Source organism: Eumetopias jubatus, unplaced genomic scaffold (genome assembly GCF_037043125.1).
Source record: "Eumetopias jubatus isolate StellerSeaLion01/CBP00866 unplaced genomic scaffold, mEumJub1_p1.0 scaffold_1, whole genome shotgun sequence".
Lineage (NCBI taxonomy): Eukaryota > Metazoa > Chordata > Mammalia > Carnivora > Otariidae > Eumetopias > Eumetopias jubatus.
This window is the reverse complement of record NW_028274807.1, coordinates 210,396,594-210,419,824: the sequence shown is the minus strand read 5'-3', so window position 1 is coordinate 210,419,824 and position 23,231 is coordinate 210,396,594. Positions and strand designations below refer to the sequence as shown.

Sequence of the window (23,231 nt, the reverse complement as noted above, 5' to 3'; positions counted from 1 at the left end):
AAAGTTGGTGCCCCCAGGCAGTCCTGCCCCCAGCTGAGCTGTGGATTGACTGCTCTTCAGTTGGCGCCGTCTCCTGGAAGCTCCTACCCAGCCTCCTCGCACTACTGGAGCCCCACTTTGCCCAGGAGGCTTTGCAGGGGGATAGGGTTGGTGCCACCTCTTAGGGTCATCAGCAGCCTCAGTGAGGCTGTCCTTGCCAACCACATGGCACGTGCTCTGGTGAGCCACTGGGACCACCACCAGCCACCCCGGGAGGCTGAGCACCCAGTAGGTGCTCGATGGCCGAGACCCGATCACTCAGCTGACCACCGAGAAGAGGAAAGCTTTACGGAGTTGTGGCTTCTGGGAAGGAACAGGGCCAAGAGTCCTGGAGGGGGAGGCCCTTTGGAGAGCGGGGGATCTGTCTTGGTTCTTCAGTATTAGTTAGTTATTGTATAGTTTTTGTTGTTGTTGTTGTTTTTAATATTTCTTTACTTCCTTGACAGTGAGAGAGAGGGGGAGAGAGAGAGAGAGAGCACGAGCAGTGGGGAGGGAGAGAGGGAGAAGCAGACCCCCTGCTGAGTAGGGAGCCCGACGTGGGGCTCGATCCCAGGACCCTGAGATCATGACCTGAGCTGAAAGCAGACGCTTAACCAACTGAGCCACCCGGGCGCCCTAGTTTTGGGTTTTTAATGGAGCTAAGGCTCTGAGAAAAATAACTGGGAAAAATTTAAATAACTAAGATAATGTCAGATCTTCAAGTTCAGAAAAATAGAAAAATCCATGAAAAAAAGCAACACTCAAGTGTTCACATACATTCACTTGAGAAATGCATGTCTAACCTGGATTAGTGGTCATCTGATGACGTTGGGGTCGTTTAAAAATAAAATGGATTGTTGTTCTTTTTACAGGTACTTTTTTTTTTTCCTTCCAGCTTTATTGTGATATAATTGACATACAACATTATGTAAGTTTAAAGAGTAGATGGAGGAAAAATAATTTAAAAAAAATTTTTTTTAAGTTGCCGATTTCTTCTTTTTTTTTTTCCCCTAAAGATTTTATTTCTTTATTTGAGAGAGTGGATGGGGAGGGAGAAGGAGAGGGAATCTGAAGCAGACTCTTTGCTGAGTACAGAGGCCCAACTTTAAAAAAATTTTTTTTGGTGGGGGGCACCTGGGTAGCTCATTCGGTTGAGAGTCCAACTGTTGGTTTCTTCTCAGGTCATGATCTCAGGATCGTGAGATCGAACCCCAAGTCAGGCTCTGTGCAGGGTGGGCATGGAGTCTGCTTAAGATTCTCTCTCTCCGGGGCGCCTGGGTGGCTCAGTCGTTAAGCATCTGCCTTCGGCTCAGGTCATGATCCCGGGGTCCTGGGATCGCGCCCCGCATCGGGCTCCCTGCTCGGCGGGAAGCCTGCTTCTCCCTCTCCCACTCCCCCTGCTTATGTTCCCTCTCTCGCTGTGTCTCTCTGTCAAATAAATATATAAAATCTTAAAAAAAAAAAAAAGATTCTCTCTCTCTCTCTCTCCCTCTGCTCCCCCACCCTCCTCATGTGTAGACTCTCTAAAAAAAAATAGAGTAGGTGATGATTTGATACACATACATACTGCAAAATGATCACCACTGTAAGTGTTAGCCAACACCTCCATCAAATCCCATAATTACCATGTTTTGGGGGGTGTTTCTTTTAATAATAACAGCAAACTCTTAAATGGGCCAGGCCCATGTACAGATGAGGCAACTGAGGCACAGAGGGGCCACGGGAGCGGGCTGGGGAGGCTGACCCTGGCGGGGTTTCCATCCAGGGCCCCTGACCACTATCCTGGCTGCCTTTCCAGGGTCTCTCACTGAGGTCTGGCCTCTCCAGGACTCAGTGTCCTCATCTGTGGAATGGGCTGCTAGTGAGAAGTGGGGCGCTCTGGTGACCAGGTTGTCTTTCCCCACCCATCCCTGCAGTGCCCAGGACGTGTGCCCAGAATGAGTTCCGCTGCCAGGATGGGAAGTGCATCGCCCTGGAATTCGTCTGCGATTCGGACCGGGACTGTTTGGACGCGTCGGACGAGGCGTCCTGCCCCGTGTCCACCTGCGGCCTTGCCACCTTCCAGTGCAACAGCTCGGCCTGCATCCCCGAGCTGTGGGCTTGTGACGGTGACCCCGACTGCAAGGATGGCTCAGATGAGTGGCCGCAGCACTGTCGGGGCCACAACACGTCCGCCCCCCAACAGGACAGCAGCCCTTGCTCACCCCTTGAGTTTCACTGCCAGAGCGGAGAATGCATCCACTCCAGCTGGCGCTGCGATGGTGGCCCCGACTGCAAGGACAAGTCAGACGAGGAGAACTGCAGTAAGGGCGCTGCCGGCGGTGGGGGGGGGGGTCCTCTCCCTGTCTCTGTGCCCCCCCGGGGGGCGGGGCGGCCTTGCGGTGCTTAAACGATGCCAAGTCTCACCGCAGGAATTTCCATCTCCTTCCGTGCTTCTTCCAGTGCTCCTGATCACACGGAGGAGAAAGCCTCTGTAAAAGGAGACCCTGTCTTTAACGCCTGTAGAGTTCACCCCTTTTTTCTGGCCAGGGGAGCAGCAGCAAGCTCAAGTGGTATTTTCGTCCAGAAGGGATCCTCGGCTCCAGGCCTGGCGGGTGACCTCCGGCCAAGGACTCAACCTCACTGCCTTGTGTTCTCTTCCCCATGGAATGGGGAAAGAGCATTGGCCTTTGCAGACTTTCGACTGGAGTCCAGCACCACCCTGTCGAACCTTCTGGGGGAGGTGGAGACCTCCCACGTCGGCACTGCCCAGTGCGGTAGTTGCTACCCAGGGTAGCTTGTGCAAGCAAGGAAGGGAATGTTTTGTTTTATTTCACTTTTGTGAATTGAAAGTTAAATAGCCACACGCGGTGAGTGGCTCCTGTGTTGGAGGCCGAGCAGATAGAGGATTGTGCCACCCAGACCCTGGCCTCACGTCAATGCTTCCTGAACGGGGGGGCCGATACCTCAAAGCTAGCGATGCAGAGCTACTGTGAATTTAGAACATGTTTTCGTGTCCCTGTTGCTTTGGTACCTTTGCCCCCGTTCACTGTTTTCCTAGAATTGTAATCTCTGTGTAGGTGGAATTAGACTTTTTAAGAGTCACTTAAAAAAAAAAAAATGACTTTTTTTTTAAGTTTATGTATTTTTTTTTTTTAGTAATCTCTATACCCAGTGTGGGGCTCAAACTCACAACCCTGAGATCAAGAGTTTCACGCTCTTCCGACTGAGCCCACCAGGCGCCCCTAACAGTCACATTTTAAAATAATGGATGACTTTGTATACAATGTGTACTAAAACTCAGCACAAACTCCCAGAATTCTCATAACTTGAGCAGGCTTCCCCCACCCTTTACAGATGGGGAAACTGAGGCCCAGAAAGGCTGCATAACCGGAGGACACACACCTGTGAAAATAAAAAATTCATCTTTTTTCCTCCACGGTGTCATCTCATAAACATTTGTCCCGCTTCACAGTGCTCGACTGTGTTGTACGCAGTGGTACTGATCGAATCTGTCACACTTTGGCCTAGATTGGGAATGTGCCATTGCTTTTCCGCTGAGGGCAGCCTGTTGGCTCTGGCAGGTTTTTAGCAAATTATGTGTGTTCTCGGGGCACCTGACTGGCTCCATCCGTAGAGCGTGTGACTCTTGATCTCAGGGTTGTGAGTTCAAACCCCACATTGGGTGTAGAGATGACCGAAAATCTTAAAAAAAAAAAAAAAATCGTGTTCTCAAAAATGCATATGTGGAAAGGTTGGGGAGAACTCCAGGAAAACTCAGTGGTTGTGTTAGGGGTGCTCCCCCCAAACACTTTCTTATTCTCCAAACGTTGCTCTGTGACTTTAGTAATAATTTTCTGGGATTCGTCTTCATTGAGGAAAAAAGTACTTACTGCCATGAAAGAAGAGCTAAAACTACACGTCGGTTGGGCGGGCACCTGGGTGGCTCGGTTGGTAAGCGTCAGACTCTTGGTTTCGGCTCAGGTCATGATCTCAGGGTTATGAAGCCCCGCGTGGCGCTCTGCTGGGTGTGGAGCCTGCTTAAGGTTCTCTCTCCCTCTCCCCTCCCCCTACCTTAAAAAAGAAAGAAAGAAAGACTACATTGGTTAAAATTTAGAATGTGAAGACAGGTGTACCCAGGGAGTTTTTCCCCAGGTGGGAAGCAGGTAAAATGGATGAGCCACTGTCTCCTGCTTGTGGAGGTGGTAGGGCGTGTTCTTTTCACCTCTAAAATCTTCCCTGTTACATGCTGTCCCTGATGCCCGAGGCAGCCGGGAAATTGCTGCTTCAAAGGTGGTAGTTTGTTTTTTCTTCGCTGTTCCTTGAGAAAAACCAACACGTGCCCTGTCTTTCCCAGCGGTGGCCACGTGCCGGCCTGATGAGTTCCAGTGCTTGGACGGAACCTGCATCCACGGCAGCCGGCAGTGCGACAGAGAGTATGACTGTAAGGACATGAGTGACGAGCTCGGCTGCATCAACGGTGAGCTCCTCTGGGGGTGGCCCTGCGCCCGCTGTGTGTCCTCAGGCTACTTACTTGCCCTCCCTGAACCTCATTTCCATTTATCTGACCAGCGTGCGTCGTGGAAGCATCTGTTTCAGGACCGTGACATTTTGATGAGGCCAAAGTGCACGGGGCTCTTGTCTTTGAGCTCGGGTAATACGTGCGCTACGACTCCGCATAAAGCCCTCTCCCGGGCTTACCGTGTGACGCTTCCACTCCCGGGAATGAGCCCAGGAGAAACTCACACCTGTAACCGGGAGGCGGGCTCTGGAACGTGTGGAGCAACACTGGCCTAACAACGAAACCCTAGAAGCAACCCAATTGTTTATCAGCAGAATTCATTTTATTTTTTTTTAAAGATTTTATTTATTTATTTGACAGAGAGAGAGAGAGAGAGAGAGAGTGAGCACAAGCAGGGGGAGTGGCAGGCAGAGGCAGAGGGAGAAGCAGGCTCCCCACAGAGAAGGGGGAGCCCGATGTGGGACTCGATCCCAGGACCCTGAGATCATGACCTGAGCCGAAGGCAGTCGCTTAACCAACTGAGCCACCCAGGCGCCCCAGCAGAATTCATTTTAAAAATTGTTTTAATTGTGTTAAAATTGTGGAACATAAGGATACGACTTTTATTTTTTTATTTTTTATTCTTAAAGATTTTTCTTTTTTACGATTTTATTTATTTATCGACAGAAAAGGCGAGAGAGAGCATGAGCGGAGGGAGAGGGAGAAGCAGGCCCCCTGCTGAGCAGGGAGCCCGATGCGGGACTCGATCCCAGGACCCTGGGATCATGACCTGAGCCACCCAGGCTCCCCTATTCTTAAAGATTTTATTTATTTATTTTTAGAGAGAGAGTGTATGGGGGGGAAGGAGGGGGAGGGAGATAGAGAATCTTAAGGAAGCACCACACCCAGCACAGAGCCCAGTGCGGGGCTCGGTCTCACGACCCTGAGATGATGACCTGAGCTGAAATCCAGCGTCAGACATTTAACCGACTGAGTCACCCAGGCACCCCCAAAACAAACTTTTTTGAACAAGAAGTTAAATTCTGATAATGCACTTTTTGACCCTTGTGGTAAATGACACATAACACACACAAAAAAACCAAACCAAACAACAAAAAAGACACATAACAAAATAATTACCGTCTTTACCATTTTTCAATGTTTATTTCCATGATATTAAGTACATTGTTATGTTTTATTTATCAATACATTTGCTTATCATCTTGTGTAAATGAACTATTCTATGAGTAAAGAGTAGTAAGTGGGCTCTTGCCTCTCCAAAGCACCTGACCCTCCTCTTTGGCTCCTAGTAACGCTGTGTGAGGGGCCCAACAAGTTCAAGTGCCACAGTGGCGAATGCATCACGCTGGACAAAGTGTGCAACTCGGTCAGGGACTGTCGGGACTGGTCGGACGAGCCCCTCAAGGAGTGCGGTGAGCCCCCCGGGGTGCTGGCAGCTCTCAGACTTACGGAGAGCTGGGGCTGGGACCCAGATGTGGATATGCTATGGGGCTGCAAGTCTCCTGCCCACCTGTGCCCGTGCGTGCTTTAGCTCTGCGGCAACACAGAGATGGGGGTCCTAGGGGAGAAGCAGCTTTGCTTCCTGAGCCTCAGTGTTCACATCTGTAGGATGGGACAATAAGGGTTCAACATCCTAGGGCTGCTGGGGATTGGCTGTTGCAATGCTTGTAAAGTTTCAGCAGTGCTCTGTGACCTGTGGCCATGTAAATATTTTGGACTTGACAGCTGTACGGTCTGTCACAGCTGTTCAACAGGACCTAAACTATAGCAGGAAGACCACGTTCGAATGCACATGCGCATATGAACGCGTGTGGCCGGGCTCCAAGCAAACCTAATTGTGGACACTGATGTTTGAACCTTTCATGTGGCACAAAATACTGTTTTTCTTGTGATTCTTATTTTTCTTTTCAACTATTTAAAACGTAATAAGCATTCTTAGCTTTGGGGCCACGCAGGAACAGAGGGTAGGCTGGCATGGGCCAAAGCCCTGTAAAGAGAGCTAGGGCATGGATGCTGGCGCCGAGTGCCCTGGGTCTGGTCCAGCACAGCGATCTTGGGCAAGTCTTGGAGCTTGGCCATGCCTCGGTTTCCACAGCTGTAGTTCAGCTACCTGTATGGTTGTTGGGAGTTAGTACACGCAACTGTGGAACATGGTTTTTTAGTTTTTATAATCAAGAACATTTTGAAATGTGTCTTAGAAAAAAGAAACGATAATGTGGAATTTATTGTCTTAACCATTTTTAAGTGTCCAGTCCAGCGGCATTCAGCAGACTCACATGGTCGTATAGTCATCTCCACCGTCCGTCTCCAGAACTTTCTCATCTTCCCAAACTGAACCTCTGCCCCATGAAACGCCAGCTCCCCCTCCCCTTCCCCACCCCTACTTCCTGGCTCTGATTTTGACTCCACTGAGGACGCCCTACGAGTGAATCCTGCTGTATTTGTCCTTCTGTGCCCTGACTAGTTTATTCAGCGGAATGTCCTCCAGGTTCCCTCCTGGCACTGCACGTGACAGGGGTCATGTTAAGTCCTCTTAGGGGACATGGTAGTTCACGTCCCCGAGTCGTTGTGGCAATCATGATAAGGGTGATGAAATGGTGCAGGGGTGCCGACGACCTGAGTGTGACCAGTCTCTGCTCTCTCCCCACCCCTGGACCTCTGCACCCGGCGCAGGGACCAATGAGTGTCTGGACAACAAGGGTGGCTGCTCCCACATCTGCAACGACCTCAAGATGGGCTACGAGTGCTTGTGCCCCGAGGGCTTCCGGCTGGTGGACCAGCGAAGATGTGAAGGTGATTCCCCAGCAGCCTGGGCTCCCAGCCTCCTCGGCCAAACACTCGGTGCCTCAGTTTTCCCCACCTGTTAAGTGGGCATGAAAGCCTTGCTGACCTCACGGGCCTGTTAGGAGGGTTTAATGAGGTGCCAGATGCACAGGAGAGCCAGCGCAGGCCTGGCCCTCGAGGAGTGCTCGGTTCGTGCCTTTGGGGATTAATAAGAAAGAAAGAAAGAAAGAAAGAAAGAAATCTTGGCTGACGCAGCTTCACCCTGTGAGCTGTACCCCTGGGGTGAATGGTGAGGTCAGGGTCATCGTCGGAGACGATGCTTAGCTGTTTCTGTGTTTTTATTTCTGAACCTGCGGGTCACCAAGACCCTGGCTCCAGGGGTTGTCCCCAGAGGGCTTGGGCTGTCCCCATTTGCCACTGGGAGGCACCCCAAATCCCTTTGTGTCCCGACTTACAGATATTGATGAGTGTCAGGATCCCGACGTGTGCAGCCAGCTGTGCGTGAACCTCGAGGGCAGCTACAAGTGTGACTGTGAGGAGGGCTTCCAGCTGGACCCCCACACCAAGGCCTGCAAGGCTGTGGGTGAGCGCGGGGCAGGGCCGGTGGGGGCGGGGCCAGCACCAAGAGCAGGTGTAGTGGGGAGTCTCATCGTGTGAACTTTGCCTCCACTCCAAAGACCGCTGGGTGGGGCCGACTGTGTCCTCTCGAGACCTCTGGCAGATGCATGAGCAGCCCTGTCCGGAACTTGCCAGGAGGCTGCCCCCACGTGTCCTGCTGTTTCCCTGCAGACCCAGGTCAATTGCAGGAGATCCAGTTTGCAATCCCCAGCGCCCCTCCCCCGTGGCTTCAGGGAACAAGAGGTTGAAAAGCTGTGGCCTGAAGGGCCCGCACCCCCACCAGCTGTTCTTACCCACTTAGAGGAGCCTATCCCCCAAAAGCAAAAGTTCACTTAAGAGAGACCAAGGTATAATCACTCGCTCCTAAGAAAACCAAACCGCAGGAATAGTTGTGTTTCTTTTCTACCTAAACGGAAGATGAGCACGGCAGCCAGGCACTGATTCTCAGAAGCCCCGAAATGAAGAGATCCCATGGGTTTGGAGGCATAGCCGTCCTTGGGGAGTTGACCGGTGGGGGCCAAACTCCCTTTGCTTTGTGTCCTGTTCCACCCTCCAGTGTGGTTCCAGTGAGGGACAAGTGTGCAGAAATATTTTAGGTCGTCTTCTGTTTCCCTCCCCTGTTGTCATCCTTTTTGTGATGGTTCCTTGGCCACCCTCTGTCACACCTCCATGTGTTCCCTGTTCTGGGGAAAACCAGGCACTGAGTTCATGAAACCCCCCAGGGTTTGAGGTTTCACTTTTGTTCTGATCTGCCCGGGCGTTGTCTATACAGACACCTTCCCAGGGGCGCGGGTGGTGTCATGGGAAGGGCTGTTCTGAGTGAGGTCAGTTGTACACACGGTTAGCCTGTCGGTGAATACTGGTGTCATGGTTACAGCACCGCCCCCAGAGTTGGGGCGGCGTGGGTTTGAATCCCGGCTCTGCCACCTGGTGTGACCCTGGGCTCGTCACTTCCCTCTCTGAGCTTCAGTTCCCTTATATGTAACGGGAGTTTGACAACAGCCCCGGCCTCAGGAGTGTGAGGATCAATGAGGGAAAACGTCATATGAAAAGCACTCAGAATCTCCTGCCCTAAGGAATCGCTCTGTATACCTGAGCCGCTTACGTTTCTTCATCTTTATGTTCCAAAATGGAAAATGCTGGGGCCCTAGTGTAGATTTTTTTTTTTTTAAAAAGATTTTATTTATCTGATAGAGAGCGAGAGCACAAGCAGGTGGAGTAGCAGAGGGAGAAGCAGACTCCCCGCTGAGGAGGGAGCCCGATGCGGGGCTCAATCCCAGGACCCTGGGATCATGACCTGAGCTGAAGGCAGATGCTTAACTGACTGAGCCACCCAGGCGTCCCCAGGTTTTATTAATGTAGGTTTTATTACCATTCAAGTATGGTGGGACCAACCCGGCAGGAGACGACCACCATTAATATCGGTTGTTATAGGGGCGCCTGGGTGGCTCAGTTGGTTGGGTGGCTGCCTTTGGCTCGGGTCATGGTCTCGGGGTCCTGGGATCGAGCCTGCATCGGGCTCCCTGCCAGGCGGGTGGCCTGCTTCTCCCTCTCCCACTCCCCCTGCTTGTGTTCCCTCTCTCGCTGTGTCTCTCTCTCTGTCAAATAAATAAAATCTTTAGAAAAAAAAAAAAGATCGGTTGTTATAGTTCCCAAGAGGAGGGGGCGTGGCAGCCGGGGGGGGGTCACCCTGGGGAAGCACCAGGGTCGGTCAGGAGGCAGAGGGCGAGGGCCAGCCCTGGGAGGGGCTGTCCCTTTAGTCTCTACAAGGCCCAGGATGTCAGAGCATCAGAGGCACATGGTTAATACACCCCATCCCGAGTGTCTCCTCTGGTTCATCCCAACCCTGGAGGGTGACAAGCAGGAGTCGGGGGTCCCTTCTCCCCTGAGCATCCTTCCTGCATCCCTAGGCAACATCGCCTACCTCTTTTTCACCAACCGCCACGAGGTGAGGAAGATGACCCTGGACCGCAGTGAATACACCAGCCTCATCCCGAACTTGAAGAATGTCGTTGCCCTAGACACAGAAGTGGCCAGCAACAGAATCTACTGGTCTGACCTGTCCCAAAGGAAGATCTACAGGTGAGCCTTGGAGCCGCTCCCAGCCCTGACCCTGGGTGAAATAGGCCCCTCACACTGACGCTCTCCTCCCCCTCTCCCCTGCCCCCCTGACAGTACCCAAATCGACAGAGCCCCCAGCTTCTCCTCCTATGACACCGTCATCAGTGAGGACCTACAGGCCCCTGATGGGCTGGCAGTGGACTGGGTCCACAGCAACATATACTGGACAGACTCCATCCTGGGCACCGTCTCCGTGGCTGACACCAAGGGTGTGAAGAGAAAGACACTCTTCAAGGAGAAAGGCTCCAAGCCTCGTGCCATCGTGGTGGATCCTGTTCACGGGTGCGTATTCCCGTAGCTTAGGGGTACAGAGGGAACGAAGAGCTGGTTAGGACTGGTTAGGACTCAGACGGGGGGAAGGCGTGTGCCTGAGCTGGACTGGCCTCCATGGGCACGGGGCTGTCCCCAGCCATGGAGGACTCAGCTGGTTAGGACTGGTTAGGACTCAGACGGGGGGAAGGCGTGTGCCTGAGCTGGACTGGCCTCCATGGGCACGGGGCTGTCCCCAGCCATGGAGGCCCTTGCTGTCAGGAAAGAACAGGACCTGGAACAGTGGTTCTTACCTGCCTGCCCTTTGGGATCCAGGGGTTGGTCCCTCTTGATGTCTGCTGAGATGGAAGTGGACCCAGAAAAGTTGTGCGCTCAGGATAAGAACCCAAAATCAGGCACCTGGGTGGCTTAATCCGTTAAGTGTCTGATTCTTTTTTTTTTTTTTAAAGATTTTTTTTTATTTACTTATTTGACAGAGACACAGTGAGAGAGGGAACACAAGCAGGGGGAGCGGGAGAGGGAGAAGCAGGCCTCCTGCCGAGCGGGGAGCCGGACGCGGGGCTCGATCCCAGGACCCTGGGATCATGACCTGAGCCGAAGGCAGACGCTTAACGACTGAGCCACCCAGGCGCCCCAAGTGTCTGATTCTTGATCTCCTCTCAGGTCTTGATCTCAGGGTGGTGAGTTCAAGCCCTGTGTTGGGCTTCATGCTGGGCATGGAGTCTACTTAAGACAAACCAAAACAAAACAGAAAACCAAAACCAGAAATTAAAATATGAATTTAAATTGGTCTTAGAAATGAATACTTATTTAAATTCTGAATACTTATTTAAATTCTGATTTAGTATTTTATAGCAGAGAAATCCTGTGCCAGGATAGGATTGGAGAAAGGTAAAAAATGCTCAGATCCAATGGTAGTTTCAGGGAGGAAGCCACAGGGAGTAAAGGTTGCCACCTTGCTGAGCCCCCAGGAGGGTGTTTGCAGGGCCCATGGCTGACTCAGCATCTCTGGGGCCCACAAGGACCTATGTCCCCTGACGGAAAGCATCTCCCCTCCCCATGTCCCAAACCCCATTACACCATATCTGCCCATGGAATTTCACAATTCTGGAGGGACGGTGGCAACCTTGGGACAGGCAGCCTGTCCTGGTGGCAATCATCAGAAGGAAAGGAAACTTTTTTTTTTTTTTTTTAAGATTTTATTTATTTGAGAGAGAGATTGAGAGCACAAGAGGAGGGGAGAAGCAGAGGGAGAGGGAGAAGCAGGCTCTCTGCTGTGTGATCCCAGGACCGAGGGATCATAACCTGAACCGAAGGCGGACGCTTAACCAACCGAGCCACCCATGCACCCCAAAAGGGAACTTTTGAGATGAGCATGACTCACACGGGAGAGACCCTGAGTTGAAGGTGGGCCTGGGCCCACAAACGTTCTCATTTGGTAGAGGGACAGTCGGTTGAATAACTTTAGCCCCCCAGCTGCCAGGAAAGAGAGAGGCTCCTAGAAATAAACCCTGAGATACAAGTCATGTTGTGTGTGTGTGGGGGGGGCGGGTCTACTGTTATGTTTCTTTTCCCCCCAGGTAGTAGCGTAGGATTGCCCTCTTGGACTCTGTTCTCCACTTGGCTCTGTCATTTGGCATACGGGGCTCGTTCCCTGTTGACTAGATGAGCCATGATTTACTTTGTATCTGGCACATGGAAATTGTTTTTCCCCCCTACCTCACACAAAGAGGCTGCAAATACCTCTGAATATCTTTGAAGGTGAGTCATTGCAGTTTCTCTGCAGGATTGTCGCTTCTAGATTCCTCATTCTAGAAGCTGGATTATATTCTAGAAGTTGGTCCGAGGCTCCGTGCGTGGCCAGAGCATCAAATTGCCACTGAAAACCTGCATTATAAGACTGAGCTTCCTAGTGCACCTGAGCACCCATCTTGCTCACGGTCAACAGCAAGTTTTTCATTTGGCAGTCACGATGGGGAGGGACTGTTTCAGTGTATTTGTATGTGGCTACTTGTGAGTTAGTTTGAGCATCTCTTCAGAGGCTTAAAAGCCGTCGGAGATCCATGTCTAAGCATAGATCCAAAAGCAGTGAACACAGGGATGCGAACAGGTGTTTGCGGCCCCGTGTTCACAGCAGCCAGGGTACGGAAGCAGCCCGAGTGCCCCTCGATGGCTGAAGGATAAACCAAATGTGGTCCATCGACACAGCAGAATCATACCTGGTCTTAAAAAGGAAGGACATTCGGACACCTGCTGCAATGCGGATGAACCTTGAGGCCATTAGGCGAAATGCAAGAAGCCAGGCACAAAAGGACAAATGCTATATGATTGCACTTACGTGAGGTCCCTAGAGGAGTCCCATTCATGGAGACAGTGAGCCGAGTGGTGGGAGCCAGGGGTCGGGGGAGGCGGATGAGGAGTTGGTGTTTTCATGGGGTCAGAGTTCCAGTCTGGAGTGATGGAAACGTTCTGGAGATGGATGGTGGTGATGGTGACATGACATTGTCTGTGTACTTACTTTCACCGAACTGGACACTTAACAATGGTTAAGATGGGGCGCCTGGGTGGCTCAGTCGTTAAGCGTCTGCCTTCGGCTCAGGTCATGATCCCAGAGTCCTGGGGTCGAGCCCCGCATCAGGCTTCCCTGCTCAGCGGGAAGCCCGCTTCTCCCTCTCCCGCTCCCCCTGCTTGTGTTCCCTCTCTCGCTGTCTCTCTCTCTGCCAAAGAAATAAAAATCTTAAAAAAAAAAAAAACAATCGTTAAGATGGTAACTTTTATGTTTTGTATGTTTTACCACAATTAAAAAAACTTTATTTTTCTTTAAGATTTTATTTATTTGAGAGAGAGAGAGAGAGAGAGAAGGAGCAGAGGGAGAGGGAGAAGCAGACTCTCCGCCAAGCAGGGAGCCCAACTCTGGGCTTGATCCCAGGACTCTGAGATCATGACCTGAGCCGAAGACAGATGCTTAACCGGCTGAGCCACCCAGGCACCCCTAAAAAAATATTTTTAAAGCAAAACAAAAAACAAAAAGCCTTCAGAAAGCACTGTCAAGGGTGCCTGGGTGGCTCAGTTGGTTAAGCGACTGCCTTCGGCTCAGGTCATGATCCTGGAGTCCCGGGATCGAGTCCCACGTCGGGCTCCCTGCTCAGCAGGGAGTCTGCTTCTCCCTCTGACCCTCTTCCCTCTCGTGCTCTCTATCTCTCATTCTCTCTTTCTCTGAAATAAATAAATAAAATCTTTAAAAAATAATAAAAAAAAGAAAAAAAAGAAAGCACTGTCAAGGGTGCAAATTAAGGGCCCCCGTCCAGACGTTGGAATCAAAATCTCCCTTTGTTCTCGAAGGTCCTAAAATCCTGCCAGGCCTCACCAGGTTGCAAGCACTAGGGTAGCAGAAGAAACCAATGCGAGGTCTCTTTTGGGGGGATGCCTTAATTCCTGGCCTGGCTGCTTCAGCTGGGAGCTGCTCTTCGGGGCAGATGGGAGCCTCCCTCACTGACACCCTGCTGCCCTTGCTGCTCTCCCACCAGCTTCATGTACTGGACGGATTGGGGAACCCCCGCTGAGATCAAGAAGGGGGGGCTGAATGGTGTCGATGTTTACTCGCTCGTGACGGAAGACATCCAGTGGCCCAATGGCATCACCCTGGGTACGTCCTTGGGACCTGGGTCCCTGGGGTCAGGCACCGTCTGGAGGAGAGGGAGCAGTGGCCAGGCTGCACCTGAAGAAGCAGATGCAGCTTCCTGAGGTTTTTATAACCTGCCGCTAACCCGCGCCAGTGTGGGGTTTGGGCTCACACAGGGAGGTGGCCAGTTGGGCCTGCTTTTCGGAGCACCTCTCCACCGGCTCCTTGGGCGGGGTGCGCCTTCCTGGGGGTGGGGGGGGTGGCCAGGCCCAGGCCCCTTTGGCATCGGCATGTGATCTCTTCCTTGTCCACCTGTGGGTTCTAGATCTTTCTGTTGGCCGCCTCTACTGGGTCGACTCCAAGCTCCATTCCATCTCCAGCATTGATGTCAATGGCGGGAACCGGAAGACCGTTTTGGAGGACAAGAAAAAGTTGGCACACCCCTTCTCCTTGGCCATCTTCGAGGTAGTGCTTGAGGGAATTCACATCCCAGTGCCGGTTACAGAGTGCAACTCATGGGCGAGGCCGAAGTGCTCGTGCTGGCGGGTCAGCCCATGTCATCTGGCTCGGTCAAGCCAGGACCAACTTAGAAAACGGAAGTTATTTCCATTTCCTTCTCCTCAAAAGAGGTGTTTTTGTTGGTTTCTTTTCTTGTTTTTTTGTTTTTTTAAGTAAACTCTACCCCCACCGTGTGGCTCAGACTCACGACTCTGAGATCAAGAGTTGTAGGCTCTGCCGACTGAGCCAGCCGGGCACCCCCTACTCACCCAAAGAGTCTTAAAGCAGCGGTTCTCACTTGGAGGCCATCTCAGGGCCCAGGGGACATTTGGCACTTTCTGGAGACTTTTTGGTTGTTGCACTTGGAGGGGAGGTTACTCCTGGTACCTAGTGGGTAGAGGCCTAGGAGGCTGCTAACCGCCCGACAGAGAGAAAAGGGGGCCAACCACGGCGGGGAAACCTGCTCTGAGGAAACGTTATACTCGCGCACCCTTGTTTGAGGGGCGTGAGTCACAGTAGCCGAGAGGTGGAAGCAAGCGGGGTGTCCGTCAGATGAAGGGCTAAACAAAATGTGTATCTTTACAGTGGAATGTGATTCAGGAAACAGGGAGGAATTTCTAACACACACTAGAACGTGGAGGGACCTGGAGGCAACTCAGCCAGACACAGGAGGACAAATCCTCTCTGATCCCACTTCTGTGAGGTCCCTAGAGGAGTCCCACCACAGAGACAGGAAGTAGATGGTGGGAGGCAGGAGTGGGGGTGGGGAGTCAGTGTTTCCTGGGGACAGAGTCTCAGTCTGGGGAGATAGAAAGTTCTGGACACGGATGGTGTGATGGTTGCACCATCTGTGGCATTGTACTTAATGCCACAGAACACACTTAAAAAGGATTAAGATGGTCGATTTTCGGTTGTATATATCTTACACAGTTAAACATTTTTTAAAAAAGAAATGAGGCTCGTACCACCCAGTACCCCTTTCTCCCAGAAATTCGGGTGTCCTGTGCCCTTGACTAATGGGATCTGCTGTCTTAATTGCTCATATAGGATAAAATATTTTGGACGGACATCATCAACGAAGCCATTTTCAGTGCCAACCGCCTCACAGGCTCAGACATTAATTTGGTGGCAGAAAACCTGTTGTCCCCGGAAGACATTGTCCTTTTTCACAACCTCACACAACCAAGAGGTAAAGATGAGGTGACCGCCTCCCCCCCTCCACTTCCCTGCTGGTGTTCTGGAATTTTCTAGAATTTTCTAGCCTCGTTCTTCCCCTAACTTCCTGCCTCTTCCCCATCAGGGGTGAACTGGTGTGAGAGGACTGCCCTCCACAATGGTGGCTGCCAATACCTGTGTCTCCCGGCCCCGCAGATCAATCCCCACTCGCCCAAGTTCACCTGTGCCTGCCCTGATGGCATGCTGCTGGCCGAGGACATGAGGAGCTGCCTCATAGGTAGGGGCACCAGACTGCCTGGGCGTGGGCGTGCATCCTGCTTCTGCCACCCTTGTGGCTTTTAGTCCTGCAACTTGACCTTCCTGATCTTGTCTTTGCTCATCTGTCAAATGGAAGACTGAGTAGTCTGAGTAGGGGGTAACCGTAGTTTGCCTTTGTCATGTGGGACACATGAGCTCTGTGCCAGGCTTTTAGACAGATGCTTTTCACCTTTGATGTCTGGTTCACTCTCTCCCAGCCCCTTTGGGAGGTGACTGATTTTAGTGAGGAGATGACCCCCTGTTCAACTTTTCTCATTCTCAGAGAAAGTCTCAGTTTGGGGCCAGTGTGTCTGGAATACTTGTTAATCTCCCTTTCGAATGACACCAAATAACAACAACATAGACATTCATGTGTTTCAATTATTTTCAGTTTTTTTTTTTAAGATTTTATTTATTTATTAGAGAGAGCGCATGAGCAGGGGGAGAGGCAGAGGGAGAGGGAGAAGCAGACTCCCCGCTGAACAGGGAGCCCTACGTGGGGCTCGATCCTAGGACCCTGGGATCATGACCTGAGCCAAAGGCAGACACTTACCAACTGAGCCACCCAGGCGCCCCTGTTTTCAGTCATGTTTTCAGCCCCTGTTTTCTTTGTGGCCAATGGCATGTGCTACTTACCGTTGTCACGAGCAGTGGGGCACTCAGGAAATGCTTCTTCTTTCAGGGACTGACCCTCCAGCGACCACCCTGGGCACCTCCACGGTCCCGGTCAGGCCGACGACGGTCCGCTCCACAGCCGTGGAGCCAAAGCACACAGCCAGCCCGTGGTCCGTGGCCAGCCCTGAGTTCACCACGGCTGAGACGGTGACGATGTCCCACCACGGTAAAAGCAGGGGCTACCCTGGCCCCTGGTTTATAGCTTGAGCCTCTAGACAGGCCCCTTCAGGGGCGAAGAGAATCTTGAGGAAGGGATCCAGTGGATTTAGTCTTTGCGCCTGCACTCTTTCTGACGTGGCCTGTGCATCTCGGAAGCCTCCGCTTCCCTACCTATAAAATGGGACTAATAACCATGCCCGCCCACCTCCTGGTAGTAGTGGGGACTACGTGGCCCCAGGTGTGTGGAGAGCTGGAGTGAGTGGCGGCGGCTTACCCCAGAGTCCTCCCCGAGCAGGGGCCTGGGAGCCTGAAATGTTATCAGGGCCCATTCGATGACCTGCTTTCAGGTGTCTGCCCAGCAGGGCCAGGGCTGGGGTGAGGCAGGTGAGGAGCTGCTCAGGACAGCATCGGAGGGGGCACCAAAAACCCAGGACTTAAATCATATTTTACTGCATTGTTGTTTTCAAAAATCAGACCACCAAACTATGGCCCATGGGCCTCACACCTGGTCTTGTAAATATAGGCCAGGGTCCCAGTGAGGTCAGATCAGGCAAATATAGTGTCAGAGCCTGTCTTCCTAAAAATCTGACACTTTGTTATCATGGGGTATTGGCCTTCATTTTTATTTCTTAAAAAAGAACACATTCAAATATTACTCAATTACTAAGTGTTTGTTTTTTTGGTTTTTTTTTTTTTGGCAAGGGGAAGGGGCGGAGGTCAGGCTTTAAGTTCTTTTTTTTTTTTTCTTAAGATTTTATTTATTTATTTGACAGAGAGAGACACAGCAAGAGAGGGAACACAAGCAGGGGGAGTGGGAGAGGGAGAAGCAGGCTCCCCCCTCAGCGGGAAGCCCGATGTGGGGCTTGATCCCAGGACCCTGGGATCATGACCTGAGCTGAAGGCAGACGCTTAACGACTGAGCCACCCAGGTGTCCCAGGCTTTAAGTTCTGTGCTTGGGGCTAATGCCTGGCTCTCCCTGGCTTCATGGAAGACCCGCCATTCATCTCTTTGCCCACCAGAGGGCGCCCGCCCTGGAATTTGAGTGGCCAGAAAAATGGAGCTCATAGATTTTTCTAGCCAGAAAAAAAAGGGGGGGGGCACATCAGCAAGTTTCAGACATTTTTCCCCCCACTCAGAGTAGCTGAAGTCTGTGTCCAGCCATAAACAAGGCAAAGCAGGAACTGCTGTGGTTGAGGGAGGCCAGGAAACCTGTTTGCTTGGGGCGGGTTGAAAAGCCATTTCCCAGACAGGCCCACCCAGGGCTTCTCGCTTTAGGCAAAGGAGCCCTTTTAAAGGAAAAACTTCTCAAGGACCTTGCTGCTGCCTTAGATAATTTTTGTTAAGAAGTTTTCTTAAATACGTGCAAATGTGAAAAAAGTCTGTATAAACTCCACACACACACACACACACACACACACACACACACACACAACAGCGGGATGCATGGATGTCAGTCACTGCCCACCTGCGTCCATGTGGTCCAGGTGTGAGTCCTCAGTCCTCGCAGCCTGTCTGCCTGTTTGGAGAACTTTAAACTTCCGTTTGCATGGGGCCCTCACAGGGCTCAGGGGCACACGCGTGCTTCCATAACGAGGTTCCCCCCAGGATTTCTGAACTGGGGACAGCTGATACAGGACTGTGGCGCTTGGTGCAGTCCACGCCAGGCCCTGGAATCGCTGAGTGCTACCGAGTCAGGTGGTTCTTGTCCCACGCAGACCTGTCTCGTTTCCATCAGACGCACAACCAGGGCTAACAAGTCCACCAGTAACCTCACCATCTGCTGGGAATGTACCTGCAGGCTTTTTTTTTTAATATAAAGATTTTATTTATTTGAGAGAGAGGGAGAGAGAGAACACATGGGGGTGGAAGGTCAGAGGAGAAGCAGACTCCTGCTGAGCAGGGAGCCGGATGCGAGACTCGATCCCGGGACTCCACGATCATGACCTGAGCCGAAGGCGGTCGCTTAACCAACTGAGCCACGCAGGCGCCCCTCTACCTGCTGGTTTTTGTCTCAAAGACTGGGGGCCTCTTCCTTGGAGCCTCATAACGCTTGGCTAAGGAACCCTCTTAAATCTGCTCTGAGTCACATAACCCTGACTGCTAAGAATAAAGCCCCAGCGTGATGCCTCTCAAACCCGGGAGATGATCCAAGTTCCTTTGAACTTTTTTTTTTTTTAAGATCTATTTATTTTATAGAGAGAGAGAGTGCAAGCAGGGGGAGGGGCAAAGGGAGAGGGAGAGAATCCCAAGCAGACCCCCGGGGCTGAGCGTACAGCCTAACACGGGGCTTGATCTCACCACCCTGAGATCAGGACCTGAGCTGAAATCAAGCGTCCAACGCTTAACCAACTGCGCCACCCAGGTTCCCCGCCCTTGAACCTTTAAGGACACCAGGAAGCATCCAGCGTTTCCCTCTGTGTCTTGGTTGTCCTACACCTGCTGTGTTTCCCCTGGCCCTCACCGTGGATCTGAGCCTCGCTTTGTCCTTTCCCTCATGCAGCCCTGGGTGATGCTGCCAGCAGAGGAGACGAGGAGAGGCCCAGGAGCGGGGGGGCTCTGTACATCATCCTTCCCATCGGTAAGCGTGCCGGCCCGGCCCACGCCTGGTCCCGGCTTCCTGCAAGATGACCGCCTCGGCTGGCGAGCTGGGCCGGTCCACCTTTTCTCCCAGGCTCGGGGCGGCCCCTTTTCTAGCTTCATTCACTCAAATACAGTTGAGCGCCTACTGTGTGCCAAGCCCACTTCTGGGTCCTAGGGCCGCACCCAGGTGAGGATGAAGGCCCCCACCCGCTCCGAGCGACCGCTGATGTGTCAGCTGGGGCAGGGGGGCGCGTCCCTGAGGGAAGCCTCCTGGTGAACGGTTCTCTTGCAGGGGGAGTTTAGGGAGCTCTACCCCCCTACCCCCGACCTCACCCCTGTCACTCGCAACTCTGTTAGCATCACACCCATTATTCCTTTTCTGAGCAAATCGTTTCGAGGTGTCCCTTCAACACCCAGCCTGCTCTTGGAGACCTGCACGTTAGTGCCTTACGGTCGTCTGGCTGTGCGTGGACCGACATGGCAGTAGGACCCTCGCCTCCCTGCTGGCTGCCCAAAGGCGGCACCCACCCCGACTTCCCAGTGGAGCCTGAGTCTCTCCCACCCTCTGGGCCCTGGCCAGAATTTTTTTATTTTTATTTATTTATTTGAGAAAGAGCAAGAGAGAGAGAAGGAGCAGGGGGAGGGGCAGAGGGAGAAGCAGACTCTCCGCTGAGCAGGGAGCCCGATGCGGGGAGACCCGGGATCATGACCTGAGCCAAAGGCAGATGTTTAACCGACTGAACCACCCTGGTGCCAGAATTTTTTACAAACCTGGGCTGGGTGAGCCCTAGGCTGTCCCCTGGATCGCAGTGGGTCCGGGAACGCCACCCCAGGGCCCACTAGAAATGAGGCCAAGACCACCCGGACAAAAGAAAAGAGTTTTGGCCCCGTTGATAGAGAACAGTCCCATTTCTGAAAGATGGAAGGCCCCACTTGTGATGACTCACAGAGAGGAAACCTGGAAGCATCAACCCCAGTGGGGTATTTCTGGGGCAAGGCAGTCACAGTGGGCTTCGAGTTAGAGATTTGTTATGCACATAGGTAGGTTTTTTCCAGTGGATGAGTATGGCTTCAAATTTGGAACAAAAAAAAAAACCCTATATACGTCAAAAGACCCAGAGTCTGCCGGCGGTGTCACTTGGGGGAACTGAGCTGGGCGGCCTCCTGACCAGTCCCCCTTCCCCCCCCCCCCCCCCCCCCCCCCCCCCCCGGCAGTACTGCTCATCTTCCTGTGCTTCGGGACCTTCCTCCTCTGGAAGAACTGGCGGCTGAAGAGCATCAACAGCATCAACTTCGACAATCCCGTGTACCAGAAGACCACGGAGGACGAGGTCCACATCTGCTGCAGCCAGGACGGCTACACCTACCCGGCGGTGAGCGCCCCGCCCCGCCCAGGAGGCAGGGAGCGCCTCCGGAGCCCTTCTCAGGGTGGGGGATGGACAGCATCAAGAAAAGGGCGGGGAAGCAAGCCAGTGGGGGCTGGGAGGGAGATCTTAGGTAAGGAGGCTGGGGCAGGCTTCCCCGAGCTGAAGGCACAGCCTAGGCATAGCCCTGAGTCTGGTGTGGCCGGAGCTGAGAACTGGGGGAGGGGGGTGTCGAGGGAGGAGCCAAGGGGAGGGAAGGGATCAGGCAGCTGGGGAGGATTCTGGCTTTGCCCTAACAAGGTGGGAGCCCTGGGGACGGTCCTGGGCTTGGCCTGACTTGGGGCTCACGGGCGCCCTCCGGTGGCTGTCGGGGGGAAAGCCTGGGGCCAAGGTCGGGAGACCAGGCTGGAGACTGCTGGTCCAGGCCAGCTATGAGGGGGGCCAGGCCCCCCCCCCCCGGGGGGGGTGGAGGGAGTGAGGCGTCGGTGGCCTCTGGCCATGTTTACTGAACGTTGGACTGATCGCTTCCGGCGTTTATCTTTCTGTTGACAGAGACAGATGGTCAGCCTGGAGGATGATGTGGCGTGAGTTGCTGCCTCTGGTCCTGTCCTTCCCCGGAACCTGCTGCCGCTCACGGGCAGGAAGAACACTTTCTCCCCGGCCCCTTGACCTGCCCCAAACCCTTCCTGAGACCCTGATGCCCTCCCGTTTCATGCAAAGAGAGAAGTGAACCCAAAGCACAGTTGGCGGCCGCAGCCTCCGCGCCGGCAGCCGCGTGGCCTGTCCTGCCAGAGCTTTGTTCTATATATTTATTCGTCTGGGAGGCAGAACGGGCTTCGAACGGCACATGCGCAACGGGTTTAGGTTGGGATTTTTTTTTTTCTCTTTCTTTCTCTATGAATAGTGGAGAAGAGAAGTCCGAATGAGCTGGAGTGGGGCGCATTTCTGCCCTCTCCAGGGACTGCTCACTTCTTCCACCTGAGGGACTGCCAGAGGGACCCAGAGGGAGAGCAGGCAAGGGGGCTTGGGACTCGAGAGAACAGGTCCTACCCGCAAGGTCTGGGGTAGCTGCTCTACCCACCCCCACTCTAGCCCGAGCCCCCCACCTCAGGAGTAAACGTGCTCACCTCTGCCTTGCTGGACAGCCAGAGTTCGCTTTTGCTTTGCTACCCCTCTTTCCAAGCGAGGTCTGTGCCCTCCCTCGACGCCAAGACTCTGGCATCTGTCTTGACCTGGCCGAATCCAGCATCCCGGGGGCGTGGCCAAGTCACGCCCCCAGTCATGCACCAAAACCTCCACGGTTCCCAGGGAAACCTGTGCCACTGGTTGCCCTTAATATTTATTAAGTGCCTGAGATACCCAGTTAGCTGATGCGTGAAGACAGCGGCCTCCAGCCTCTAGGAGCATCGTGTGGTCGGGTGTGGTGGTCGGGACCGCTGCCCCCGCCCCGGCCCCCTCCAGGTCCCCGTGCACTTTTTTTTTTTTTTTTTTTTAGTTCAGGGCTGTATCTTGTGTAACGTTGACATTGTTACTATTTTGCACTGGTTTCTGTTCCGGTTGGGATGGGCTCCCGGGTGGGCGAGAGCCTGTGTAGATGAATGTGAGATCCCGGGGCCTCTCCCCCCACCAAGCGCCTCAAAGCTGCCATCATAAGACTATCCAGCTAGTGTTTCGGCTTCTGTGCAGATGCCCCCGAGCCATTAATTTCCCCCAACAAGATGGTTGTGGTTGACGGGTATCCACCAAAAATGTGCATGGCGTTTTAGCCCTGAAAGACGGCCCCCGGGCTGGGTCACTTCATGGGACTTCTTAAAACGTCTTTCCTATATGATCATCCGTGTCCCATTTACGACCAAAGAGAGAAGAGGCAGGCTTCTGTAGCTTCCTGCCTGATGTCTCCCAGGGCCTGCCCATTGCTCACCGCATGACCACCAAACACTGTGCCCTACCCTGCAGGAAACTGTGAAAGCCTTTTCTCCTTCCGAAGCATGTAAATAATCCCCTGTACAGATCATGGGGGGGGGGGCTTTTTTGTTATGTTTGCACTTTGTATATTTGTTAAACATGTATCACTTATATATATATGAAACAAAGATCTATTTATTTTTGCAAACCCTGGTTGCTGCATCACTGACCCCTCCGGGGGCTCTGCATTGGGGGACGTCGTCTCTGAGACGCCTCTTCTTTTTGTACAAAGATTAGTGCAAAGCTCTTCAGGAGAATCGTGTCTGTGTTGTATATATGGCGGGTTGCTTTGGGAGGATGGGTTATCGCTTTTTAAACCACTGTACAGAATGTTTTTATAGCCTGAATGTCTGTGATCGATTAAATTTCTTAAATGAACTGCTTGGCTAAACCTGGACCATTTTCTTCCTCTGGTCTCTGGGCTCCTCCGCATCTGTGCATGGGTGGGACTCCACTCCGCAGGAGACGGATCTACAAAGGGAACATTTCCCCAGAGCTCAGGATGGACTACAGGCTATGGGGCGCTTCCCTGAATTGGGGTTTTGCTAAATCTCCCGCGTGCTCATTCACAGAACCAACATC

The 23,231-nt window shown here is 52.8% G+C and overlaps 1 protein-coding gene across 2 annotated transcripts in view; it reads left to right on the top strand.

Annotated features, from left to right (window-relative positions):
- LDLR (low density lipoprotein receptor) overlaps positions 1-23,027 on the top strand; it is a 34,371-nt gene extending 11,344 nt beyond the window's left edge. For both annotated transcript variants that reach the window (XM_088017252.1, XM_028088734.2), the window contains 15 exons: positions 1,935-2,321; positions 4,355-4,477; positions 5,809-5,931; positions 7,193-7,312; positions 7,761-7,886; positions 9,832-10,003; positions 10,097-10,324; positions 13,840-13,958; positions 14,260-14,399; positions 15,480-15,621; positions 15,733-15,885; positions 16,588-16,746; positions 19,241-19,318; positions 20,536-20,693; positions 21,237-23,027. In XM_088017252.1, the coding sequence (XP_087873378.1) occupies positions 1,935-2,321; positions 4,355-4,477; positions 5,809-5,931; positions 7,193-7,312; positions 7,761-7,886; positions 9,832-10,003; positions 10,097-10,324; positions 13,840-13,958; positions 14,260-14,399; positions 15,480-15,621; positions 15,733-15,885; positions 16,588-16,746; positions 19,241-19,318; positions 20,536-20,693; positions 21,237-21,272 (2,264 nt within the window). In that variant the 3' untranslated portion in view covers positions 21,273-23,027. The remainder of the gene's footprint in view (positions 1-1,934; positions 2,322-4,354; positions 4,478-5,808; positions 5,932-7,192; positions 7,313-7,760; positions 7,887-9,831; positions 10,004-10,096; positions 10,325-13,839; positions 13,959-14,259; positions 14,400-15,479; positions 15,622-15,732; positions 15,886-16,587; positions 16,747-19,240; positions 19,319-20,535; positions 20,694-21,236) is intronic.
- Positions 23,028-23,231: the final 204 nt, after the last annotated feature.